The 13,107-nt window shown below is 33.7% G+C and overlaps 1 protein-coding gene across 1 annotated transcript in view; it reads right to left on the bottom strand.

Moving 5' to 3' along the window:
* Positions 1-7,463, bottom strand: part of LOC108905496 (melanization protease 1) — a 13,725-nt gene extending 6,262 nt beyond the window's left edge. Inside the window, exons 1-4 of the mRNA XM_018708371.2 lie at positions 7,283-7,463; positions 6,315-6,509; positions 4,370-4,604; positions 424-614 (exon numbers count right to left, since the gene is read on the bottom strand). Coding sequence (XP_018563887.1) covers positions 424-614; positions 4,370-4,604; positions 6,315-6,509; positions 7,283-7,391 — 730 coding nt within the window. The 5' untranslated portion in view covers positions 7,392-7,463. The remainder of the gene's footprint in view (positions 1-423; positions 615-4,369; positions 4,605-6,314; positions 6,510-7,282) is intronic.
* Positions 7,464-13,107: the final 5,644 nt, after the last annotated feature.

The following is a 13,107-nucleotide window of genomic DNA, read 5'->3' on the forward strand; positions in this document are numbered from 1 at the left end:
AAATAAAATTATTTAAATATATATATATATATATATATATATATATATCAGAAAATGTTTAATTTCATATTCCTTATAAATTATTTCAATATTAAGTTAATTTGTATCAAAAGTACATATGTATTTTGCTAAAATAAGTACAATATACTTTGTGTTATTGTTATCGAATTTGCTTTAATCCCATCGCTATGGTTGACAGAAAAATATTCTTTTTATTTTAAATAAATTCATCAATTTTTTTCTCTCACGTAAAATTTTAGTTTTCAATTGTTTCAACCAAAATTGTGTAAGCCTGTGTTAAATTTCAATTCACTACGCCAGAAAACAGCAGAAAATCTATCTAATCTTAAAACTTAAAAATGACATAAAAAAATCCAATTTTGTGTATCGACTAAACTAAGTATATTTACAGTTATCTCTTACTTGACCTCCTAGCACCACTTTTCATGTGGAGAATAGCGATGTCACTGTAATATGCACTACTACGAGGGCTGTAACCTGGATGGATTGTTATTTTATCGATTTTACGAATATGCCTGGTGTTACAGTTCTTTCCATCAGAAGAGCAGTCGAGTTTTGTTTCAGTATTATGTTCCCCCAACACCACTGAAGTACTGAAAAGAAATATTCACGAGATCATGATCGCTGCCGTTAATAATTACCTAAAATAAAAATTAATCTATCCAAATTATACTAATGCGAAGAAATTGTTCCTTCCTCACGGAATTTAATTTCGCATTACAAAAATAATATATCTCAATAATACGAAATTGACTGCATTTTTAGTAGACTCACTTTTTAACTCACGTGGACAGCACAATGTACCAAAAAAGTTTAGTTTAGACAAAAAAGTCCAGTTTTTACAGCCTCAAGATTGATTATAATCGATCACCGCCGACGGTATTTTTGTAACTGGAGGTTGCGAAGATTTTCTGTAAACTTTGGGCCGGAATAGTAAACGAATGGCTCATTGGACCTTATACCAAATCAGTTAGATTAACAAAGGTGTTTATACCTTTTAAGAATTATTTACTATATGATGTTCCGCTAGAGGTTCGTCGAAACAGGTGGCACCTTCCTGATGGTGCTGCTTGCTTTAAGGCAGGACTTTGCTGAACGGTGAATTGGGTGATATTTTCCTGTTGCATGGCCCGCCCGAGCACCAGGTTTTAATCCGTGTTACTTTATTTATGCGGTAGTTTGAAACAAATAGTGTACTCCTCTCCAATTAATACGGTTTGGGGAACTACGAAATCGATTAGAGAACGACGCCAGGATAACCGCAAAAACTCGGAAATCATAGTGAAGATGAGAAAAAATTTTCAACGTTTTATATAATTATGCTTTGACAATAACGAAGGTCATTTTCAATATTTGCTGCAACTTAATTTAGTCAAATAAGTGTGAACTTGTCGAAATAACAACCTTAATTCGTTATACTTTAGTTCATCAGTTTTACTTAACAAAATTATTTTTCAAGAGTAACCGAATTAATTCCGCATCTTTTTGTTTATTTTCCAATGAATTAAGTGTTTCGGTTTATGCTCCAGTGGCGGGTATTAAAAATTTATAGTTTACAAAAGTATGTCTTGAAACCTAAGAGGTTTTCGAAAAAAAAAATTGAACAAAAGCTGTTGACAAGTAAAGTAATTGGTTAAAATTTTGGCGCTTAGCTTGTGTATTGCGGATATTGACTAGTGTGATTTTGTTCAAAGTTATTAGAAATAAGAACAAAATGTAACTTCTTTGAAAGTTTGTAACATCCTATTTGATGATTTCAATAATCAAATCTATGTTCTCTCATTGGAGAGATTGTTTATTTCTTGAAATATTAAGAAATAGCTTGTTTATGGAAGTATTTCTTTAGCATATACAGGGTGTCCCGGAAATGGTCGGCAATCTCTCGGATATGGATAGATAATGAGAAAATAATGTCACAGTTCATATAAAATTTTTTCCTCCGGACTCACCCTGTAGAGTTATTAGCTCTTGAAGTTGAGAATTAAAAATGGTTTTTTTGCTGTAACTTTTGTATTTTTCAATAAATTTTGAAAATTTTTTGGCTGGATCTATAATTTTTGAAGCTGCTTTGGATGATAATATGAAATCCTCGATAATAATTATGGGGGCCCGGGGGCAAAGCACCCCGCACAAAAATTTCTAGAAAAAAATTTTTGTTCCACTATACCCCAAATTTTCCATCATTTTATAAAAATTTATAGTATTTTACGTAAAAAAGGTATACTTGTTGAATATCCATAAAATAGATATTTTTTTAGATAAACCCGTTTAAAGAAGAAGGTACCATTTAATTTGAGACATTTTATTTAATTGAAACACAGATTTAATCGTGGTTGGCTTTGACATGTCAGAGTATGCCAAAGGCAATTAAATTGTCAAACTTGTCAAATACGTAGTTTTAAATCTAAGACTTATGTCATAACTCATAATTTATAAACAGGGGTGCCCCGCGAACAGCACGTACAGTTGAAGTAGAGGTAAATATACTGGACGAAGTTGCTGCTCATCCAACAGTTAGCATTAGGTCATTATCTTCTTTTACCAATGTTCCAAAGACCACTGTTACAAGAATCCTTAGAGAACAGCTTCTTCACCCTTACCATATCCAAAAAGCGCATGCTCTTATTCCTGATGATTTTCGTGCAAGAGTACAGTTTTCCCAATGGTTTCTTCAGATACATGAGCAAAAATCCTATGTTTACGAGATTAATTCTGTATACTGACGAAGCAAGTTTTGGGAGGAATGGAGTTATTAACTCCCATAATTTACATTATTGGTCTGATGAGAATCCACACGCTATTATTGAAACTAGGCACCAAAGACAATTTTATGTTAAGGTTTGGAGTGGAATTATTGGTCCTTACTTATTGGGTCCATTTGTGTTACCCCCTAGACTGAATGGTCAACGTTACCTAGATTTCCTTGTGCATCAATTACCACACCTGTTAGAAGATGTTGATCTTGAAACCAGAAATGCACTGATATTCATGTACGATGGGGCGCCGCCTCACTTTAGTGCTGCAGTAAGGGATCATTTAAACGAGGTATGTCCTAATCGCTGGATAGGTCGCGGTGGACCTATTCATTGGCCTGCCCGAACTCCAGATATGAACCCACTTGATTTTTTCTTTTGGGGGCACTTGAAAAATCTTGTTTATTCCACACCTGTAACCACTAGAGAAGAATTAGAAGAAAGGATTTTTTATTCTGCAAATGAAATACGACAAAATCCTGAAATGTTATGGAGAGTGCAACAGTCTTCTGTTAAACGAGCTCGTATTTGTATAAGAGAAGGTGGAACTAATATTGAGAATTTATTATGAATTATATTAGTTACAAAATTTTGATTGTCATGCACTTTTCGTTTAGTTAGTTTAGTTAAGTCCAAATTCTCATAATTTGGAACACTGCTATTGCAAATTATTTGTCCTTTATTCTGATATGTAAAAGCCAACTACGATTAAACCTGTGTTTCTGTTAAATAAAATGTCTCAAATTAAACAGTACCGTTGTCTATAAACTCGTTTTTCTACAAACGTCATTAAGGTATAATTTTAACGCATGCTGTCAGTCAATTTCATTTTATGATACTAGTGTTATAAGTGAATTATTTTTAGCACTAGTGTTAAAAGTAAGTCATGTGTTTACCTTTATGGCCACTGTTATAAAATCACACTTTAGAAACTGTCAGTACACGTTGAAAATTATACAAAATTATGTTTTATGGATATTCAACAAAAATACCTTTTTTGCGTAAAATACCATAAATTTTTATAAAAAATGATGGAAAATTTGGGGTATAGTGGAACAAAAATTTTTTCTAGAAATTTTGGTGGGGGGTGCTTTGCCCCCGGGCCCCCATAATTATTATCGAGGATTTCATATTATCATCCAAAGCAGTTTAAAAAATTATAGATCCAGCCAAAAAATTTTCAAAATTTATTGAAAAATACAAAAGTTACAGCAAAAAAACCATTTTTAATTCTCAACTTCAAGAGCTAATAACTTTACAGGGTGAGCCCGGAGGAAAAAATTTTATATGAACTTGTGACATTATTTTCTCATTATCTATCCATAACCGAGAGATTGCCCACCATTTCCGGGACACCCTGTATATTTGGTACGAAAATGTGTTGTGGATACTATGATTATAACCAAACATATTGCACTCCTTTGCGAGAATTTAGGAATTTTTTAAGAATTAATTTCAACTGGTTTAATACCTTTATTGGGAAGAGGATCAAATTAATGAAACAAAAGATGAAAATTGATTTTCAATATTCAATAATATTGAATAAATGAGTATTACAAAAGGAAATATTCACTGTAACGTATACTTTTACTTACAGTACTTTATCTACAACGTTACCAGGATGTACACAGTGGGCTGCGGTAATCACGTGGTTATAGTTTAATAAAAAACCTGAGCACCCAAATACTTTTTGGCCGTCTTTATTTCTGTACATCAGACGGGCTATCCAAGGAAACTCCCCTAAAGAAGCTTCTTTCCCACCCATTATTCTGCTTTCGAACGCTACCTCCTGATGACCGCAAGATCTCGGGAATATTCGGTTCATTTTGACTACAAAAATTATACTGCATATTTATATATTTTTCCTTTACATAACTTCGGATTTTGGAAACGCCTCTGTTTCTCTGTTAATATCGAACACAAATTATAAAGTCTGTGAAAATTAAAGCATTAAATAGTAACTTAAAATGCTGACTTTAGGGTCGCAACTTAAAAGTTATCATTGTGGCCGTCTTTTAAAAAAATATTGTTTTCAAAATCCTCAGTTATGACAAAACATTTTGCAAAAATCATCACTACTACTGAGTTCATCATCCATGTCAGTGATGTTCGTTATACAGGGTGTCCAATTTTAAATAACGCACCTGAATATCTCGTCAGGGAAGCCACCAATCACAACTCACGTAAGTTAGTGAATTCGGAGGGGCACATCGGATGGTGACCTCCAATTTAACCTTCACCGTGATCTTCAAGGTCATTTCAAGGTCAAATCTATTTTTTTAAATAGTAACATCCATTTTTGACCCCAGATTCAGAAAGATTGCAAAACTTTACGTTTAGATAGCTATTTAAGGCTATTCTTTGGAATGATCTTTAAAGGTTATATCAAGGACAAATATTTTAAATTATGCACCTGAATATCTCGTCAGGGGAGCCACCAATTCGAAAATAACCCTTACAAAATGTGTTGGGTTCGGAGAGGGACATCGGATGGTATTCTTCAATTTGATCTTGAAGACGATGAATAACCTTAACTACCTATCTAAACCTAAAATTTTGCGCTCTTTCTGAATCCCGGGTCAAAAATAGAGGTTAATATTGAAAACATTAGATTTGACCTTCAATTGACCTTGAAGGTCAAAGTCAAATTGAAGGTCACTATCCGATATCCCCCTCCGAACCCAACAACTTTCGTACGGTTATTTTCAGATTCGTGGCTTCCCTGACGAGATATTCAGGTGCGTAATTTAAATATTTTTCCTTGCAATAACCTTTAAAGGTCATTCAAAGAACCTAACTACCGGAACGTAAAAATTTGCGTTCTTTTCGAATCCGGAGTCAAAAATAGAGGTTCCTATTTAAAAAATTAAACCTGTTCTTCAAATGACCTTGAAAGTCAAGGTCAAATCCAAAGGAGGTGATTCCCTTGAAAGTTGAGAGGGGTTTCAAGAATAAAACTGTGATCGATTTGTCTACGTTTCCTTCTTTGATATTGATTGATTATTTACACCCAATACATAAGCAAAATTAAACTATAGAAATTAAGGCATACAAGAATTTTTAAATGATCAGATTATTCGTTTGCTTCTTTGCGCTTGCATTATGTGTTTCCTGAAATAATCCTGAAACACCCAGTATAGGATTCCCTTAAAACTTCAGATGTAATAATCCAGAGATTTAAAAAACCTCAAATTTTTATTTTTAGTTTTAAGCAAAAAATAAGTTAATATTCATTTTTGATTAATTCAACTCTCCCCTACATCAAATTTCAATGAAATATTTTTAAAACTGACGAAATGAGGTTACTTGATCTAAATCAGTTTATGTTCACACAAGAGAGTACCTTTGGTCTGTTCTATTGATACCTTGTTGAACATTTTACTTTGTAGTTGTTGTAAGGTAGGTAGAACTGACAGAAATGATTTTAGATATTTGGATTTTTTAACTGTCATAATAAGGGTTCCAATATTATCAGTGGTACAAGATGTTTCCTTCATCCGGTATTTATTCTAATTTTTTTAATGAATAAATAGTGCGTACCACGTCTGAAGTTATCGTACTTTCCACAGCATACTTTTGGGTTTGAAATGTCTTCCTTTGGTGATCCACATCGCGATGCAAGTAAAAATTCTCGAGCGTCCGTATTGTTCACTTGGCTTAACAATATATTACACTGTTTGATTCTGATGCAAAATCCAGTGTCGTGATTTGGCGTTCTACATTCTCTTACGATAACTGAAAAAAAAATACCAACACAATTGCGGTCAGTTCCCCATGACGTGTTACAAAATTGTTTATAGAACTTTTTGTTACTGTTAACGAAATACGTTTCTGCTAATGTGTAGTAAGCTTTTAGCTTTAATTTGCAATGACTGCAATTTTTTCCCTGTGATTTTTATTTCTTAAATATTTCATCCACTTCTTTTCGTTTATAGTGAAAGTATTTGCCAATAGTTTGTGGCTTTCGTATCAGTCCTTTTTTTAAACTGGAGAGTGAAAGTCATCTCTGTTTTTAGTTCAATTGTATGTAATAAATTACGAATTTAGCAAATCTACACGCGCCTCAACTACATACCCAAGCGCAGCTATATAAACTATTTTTAAAACACTGACGTTGCATCGATGTTTCACGCTTACAATTAAATAGATTCTGCATTTAACTACTGGTACTTTTTAATTTATCTTATAATATTAAATAAATTATTGTTAAAATGTAAACATTTAGAAAAATAAATGATATATGTTTAATACATATGATTTTAGTAGCATTTAAATATGAAGATAACCTAAGGAACTCAAGTAAATACCGCTTACTCATCAGAATTCGTATGCAACACAATTTTCAACCAGTCATAGTCCATTTACTTATCTAATTTGTTCCAAATTGTTATAGGTAAATATATTTACAGTTTTGTTGTTTTCGGAGAGGCGCGATAGCAAAGTTAGGTTATGATTTCAAAATCAAGTAGATTTTCTTCTACTTGTCCTTAATTTTATTAACAACTTACCTGCCGCTTCATTCTTGTCAGATACTGCCTCCGTAGAATTCGAGACAACGCTTACCACACAGACACTATAAATAACACATGCATACCACAGGCTAATCGAATACGCCATTCTATGGAGTGAACGCGAATTGACTGTCAACAGTGTAGACTTGCCTAATAAACGATCGCCATTTTAATTAGAACAAATCTAGTTACCAATGAGAGGCGCTTTACAACACTGGCGCGAAATTTAATACGGTTCTGTAGCAGTGCAACGCTTTAGAAAGTTCAGTATCTGGCTTTTCGGTATAACGAATGGACTACAAACAATTTCATCTGCTATACAGGGTATCCCAACGAAAATTTGATCCCCCCTATAATTGGAAAACCGAATAATATTTCAAAATTCGCCGAGACCCGTCGATTTTTGTTCTTGGGGGGAGCTTTTTTGACAGTCAAGCCAACTCGATATGTTCATCCCCCTAATGCCTAGCAACCCCAACTTAAAAATTTCAAATGCAACTACCCCACTTGTGGCACATCATTTTAAAGCCCTTTTCATTGCGAATACAGTGACGTACCGTTTTTAGAAATCGGTTGAGATTTGACAGAATTATTGGTTACAAACGAAAAGATGACAAACCAACTTACGCGTAGTAATTTCTACACAAATGCCCACCACTAATAAGTTTTTCATCTACTACACATGACCGCATTACCTAATTGTTATTGATGTGTCTATCAGTTTACAAAAAAGTCAGAAATGAAATAAAAAAGCTGAAGCAAATAATAAATCAGATTTATTTGATGAATTGCTCAAAATGACCCCCGTTAACTTCCAAACAATAATACAGTCTGTTTTCAAATTCTGTTCGAACATTATTAAAGACATCCGCAGTTATTAATCGGCATTCTTCTACAATTCTCTGACGTAGCACTTGCAATGTTTCCGGCTGAGTGGCGTACACTCGTGATTTTAAATGACCCCACAGAAAAAAGTCCAAAGGGGACAGATCCGGAGATCTTGGTGGCCATTCGACGGGACCTCTTCTGCCAATCCAATGCCCCGGGAAATGGTCATCCAAAAATTGTCGCACAGCAGCAGCATAGTGCGGGGGCGCACCATCTTGTTGGAAGGTTATTTCATTTTCTAGTAAATTGTCGTCACTTTCTAAAATCTCTGTTATCCTAGGATCAATTGTACTTTCCAATAATTCTAGATAGGTGTTTCCATCGAGATTACCTTGGATGAAAAATGGTCCAACAAGATGGTCGCCCAAAATGCCTGCCCAAACATTCAATTTTTGAGGTGTCTGAGTATGAAATTCCCTGATTAAATGCGGATTAGTATCACTCCAATAACGACAATTGTGTCTATTCACTTCGCCATTCAACATAAATGTGCATTCGTCGGAGAAACATGTATTGTAGAGAAGATTTGGATTCAGTAGAAGTTGTTCACTAAAGTATTCGCAAAATTGGTTACGGCGATCAAAGTCATCTTCATGTAACTCTTGAACCAGCGTCATCTTAAATGGATGAAACTTGTGTTTTTTCAAAATTCGATGAACACTGGAACGGGATACGCCAGAAGCTTGAGACACAGTTGTAATCGATTGCTTATTATCCATCTGTACATGACCCAAAACTGCCACTTCAACTGCTTCATTTCGAACTGGCCCAATTACTTCACGTTTCTTGTTTAAAAGCGAACCTGTTGCAACAAATTTGTCAATCAGGTGTTTAACGTACTGGTGGTTTACATTTTTTTCAGGATGATTGGCATTAAAAATTCGTGCTGTAGCTTTAGCGCAATCGTGATTTCGATAATAAATTGCAACAATTTCTACTCTTTCCGCGATAGAATAAACCATTTCGAACACACGTTAATACTTTCAATAACGGCTGAAACTAACGATTTCTTGGTCACAAGCAAAAAACACCGACTTTTTTTGTAGTACTGATTTTTTGTTATTTTGAAAAGGTCTGAATTCCTATAAACTTAAGTATCTTCTACTAATAACTATTTTAGTATCTAGTTTTATTTGCTTCAGCTTTTTTATTTCATTTCTGACTTTTTTGTAAACTGATAGACACATCAATAACAATTAGGTAATGCGGTCATGTGTAGTAGATGAAAAACTTATTAGTGGTGGGCATTTGTGTAGAAATTACTACGCGTAAGTTGGTTTGTCATCTTTTCGTTTGTAACCAATAATTCTGTCAAATCTCAACCGATTTCTAAAAACGGTACGTCACTGTATTCGCAATGAAAAGGGCTTTAAAATGATGTGCCACAAGTGGGGTAGTTGCATTTGAAATTTTTAAGTTGGGGTTGCTAGGCATTAGGGGGATGAACATATCGAGTTGGCTTGACTGTCAAAAAAGCTCCCCCCAAGAACAAAAATCGACGGGTCTCGGCGAATTTTGAAATATGGTTTTCCAATTATAGGGGTGGTCAAATTTTCGTTGGGATACCCTGTATAAATATCTTCGAACAGAGTCGATTAATTTAATCTTTATTGTTCGTACGATCAGGCAAGTGTAAACGGCCTGTCTGACCTATTACTAATTGGTACTCTAATTTTGATATACTTTATCATCACCATGTTGTTTGAAGTTAATTAGGCCATGTTCAAATTATAAAATAAGACAACTGAAACGTGGTTACTTTTTTGCTAATAATTCTCTAAAATTTTGTAACCATTCTTTCGTTAGCGATATGATTTTTACCTTTTAATCATTTTTTTGCTCTATTTTAAAAAGTTTTAACTTAATTCAAATTAATGTTCTTCGTTACCAGCAATATGGGCATGCAAAAGATATCTAACTTCTCTATGCTATATATACAGGGTGTTTCAGTTCGAGTAAATCAAACTTTAACCACAAATAGAACTCAATAAGTAATTTAGAATTGCCTTATAAAGCAAGGATCTAAGTCTCACCATTTTAACTGTACAGACCCGTATTGGACGGTTTTTAAAATCATATTATTTATGAAGTCTTTGGTATGCTTATAACAAATTGATTCAAATTTGGTGTAGTGTTAATATTTTCACATGTGCAAAATTTAAAAATTTTTGTAGGTCAGTGTTGTAGGAACGGGTAAATCGTGATCTTTTTTACCTCAACTTTTACGCCAATAACCATAACACAAATGCTTCACCATAACACAAATATTGTCTTGCTTCGCCATAAATTAAAACGATATCCATCAACTCCGAGTTGCTATACACGTAAGCCATTTTTGACACTTGAAAAACTAATGTAAACACTATTCGGAATCACCTGGGGCCACGTGAAGAGAGAGCGCATTGTTTCAGTGCTCAACGCGAATAGCGCTAGAGACTACAGTAGTCCAGTAATGTAAGGGTTATAAATACTATAACTTTAATAATAATAACAATTTTTTTTCTCGGAAACTATAAAGATTTTACAAAAAATTATTTTACGATACTGACTCCATTCTTCATTCCCAAATTTTTTTGTTGAAGTTGTGAATCATCCTGTATTCATCAACATCGTGCCAAAAGTGACAGTTTTTTATAAAATTTCCAGATAAAATGACTTACAAGAGTTTGTGCAGCCAAAGTTTTTTTGCCTGAATTCAGTTAAATTTCAGTTTCATCAGAGTTTTAATCATATTCCTTTTTTATATGTATATCTAATTTGCAATTAACATAATTTTCAATAATAATTCTAGGCAACTTATAATTCTTCAATGTAGCAGCAATGTCACCGTTTGAATGCTTCCTGCGCTAAATTTGATTTGGTGTCCTGGTTTTCAATTGATTCCACTTCCACATCATGCATCTTCAGTTTTAAAATGTCTTGTATATCTGCAAGCTTGTTAAGATAGGTAACCGTTCCATAGAATGGCTCGTATACTCCGTAGATTAGGCAGCCCAAAATATCTAGCAGTTTCAATTAGTCTTACTATAGTTAACAAACAGTCGATCTTGTGTTGTTGCTACTGACCTAACAGTAGCGTACTTTTTATAAATTTCAACTATATTTTCCAAATTTCCAGCAGTTAATGACATAAGCTCCATGTTCTGTTGGTTTTTGACAATTCACTATCAACATATTACTAATATCTTCCACATCACCAACACTCATTTTATCGAATTCGTCATTTCTCCATCCACAAGTAATACCAAAATTTGCTACAACCTAAAATTAGAAAATACCTACTATTATTCAATGCACTCAAAGGAACTTACGTCAATATTATGTTCATTATTAGGTGATTCAGTTACAATTTTATGTATTATGTTTTTGCTGAACACTTCTATTTCTTGGCAAGGCATCTTGAACTGCGGACTTATCAGGCCTATTGTGCGTCTCCTGTTCAAACCTATTCAGTAAGTAGCTTTGTCCTTTTAATAACGTCCAAAAGCTTTCTTACTGACACTTCTCTTAGCTTCCTTCCTTTACAAGTTTTGAACTTACTTTGTGTGGGAAAGTCTTAATTGCTCTCGAGTGTCAGAGAATATGTATATGAGTTTATGTTTATAACATCTACGTATATTCTCTGCTAAACACGCCATTATCCCGAAAGATATCCTATACACTGTTCTTGGACAATAAATAAAGAAATTGTTTAAGATTGGTATCTTTTTCAGATATCAGTAAAGCTCTCATTATGGAATATTCCGACCAGAGTCAACAATTTGCCCTTTCCAATAAGGATATATTCTGCGTAAAATTATTCGCTTTTTGGGAATTCGCCAATCGTTGAAATGTTTATACATCAATTCATATTTTTTTTGTAACTTACCAGGTATTAAAGTTGATGCTGTTGCGTATAGCATCTACATCAGTACAATCACTATTAAATATTTTTAATTAAAACTTTTAAAAACAACAGTAGCGACTCCGACTACAGTGGCGTATTCAAAATATCCTTTTATATGTATGCATTATGAAGCCCACTAATTATTGCTTCAAATTTTTAGTAATAGCGAATNTACCTTAGAAAAATATATGCCCTTGAGCATAAAGCAATGGAGGCTAAACGTACAGAGAAGAATTGTTATCATTAAACATCTATAATCATCACAATCATAAGATTACATAGAACAATTAACAACAAAGTACTTAAAGAATATTACCTGCTAATTAATACGGGTTAAACACTTTGATTTTTCACTATTTTGCCACACTGCCCGCTGATCGTCTTGCTCCCATCTCCACACTGTTCTTACTTCAACTATTTAGATTTCCTTCCAGAATTCCCCACCTAAACGTTAGTTTTTGCCCTGCTTCCTTTATCAACTGTCAATATTACGTTTTCATTATTATACAACACCTACGTAACAGGTGACGTCGAAGTTGATACGATAAGTATGGTTTTGCACAATATGGAGAAAATGGACTCAAAAATCGTTCAGTCATAGTCCAAAATTAATTGTGCTCTACATAATATCTGAACATATCATTTCCGACATATTTTGACGAGCTGAAAAAGATCCCGTCATAGAAGAATATCATTTGAGCATATATCTTTCCAGCCATCTCCAACCCTAGCGAACGGAGATGGCTAACTTTTAAATTTCCTTGTATTCGAAAGTAAATATTTCTGAACTACATTTTTAGGAAAAATTTTTCGGTCAAAGTTTGCTCAATTCAGAGAGGAATATGGATTCGACAACATTTTCCTACCCCCATACTTGATGAGTTTTTTTTTTTCTTGGAGTTGTTCGGAATCGTATAGGGTTTTCATTGTTCTTTTCGAATATTAAATGTCGTTAGTGTTTTTATTTCAATTTTTGCGATTAGGACACCTCTACGCGGTGACATCCTTTTCGCAAATCATTTGAAAACAAAAGAGTAAGATACTCTAG

This window comes from Anoplophora glabripennis, unplaced genomic scaffold, assembly GCF_000390285.2.
Source record: "Anoplophora glabripennis isolate ALB-LARVAE unplaced genomic scaffold, Agla_2.0 scaffold231, whole genome shotgun sequence".
NCBI classification, from domain to species: domain Eukaryota; kingdom Metazoa; phylum Arthropoda; class Insecta; order Coleoptera; family Cerambycidae; genus Anoplophora; species Anoplophora glabripennis.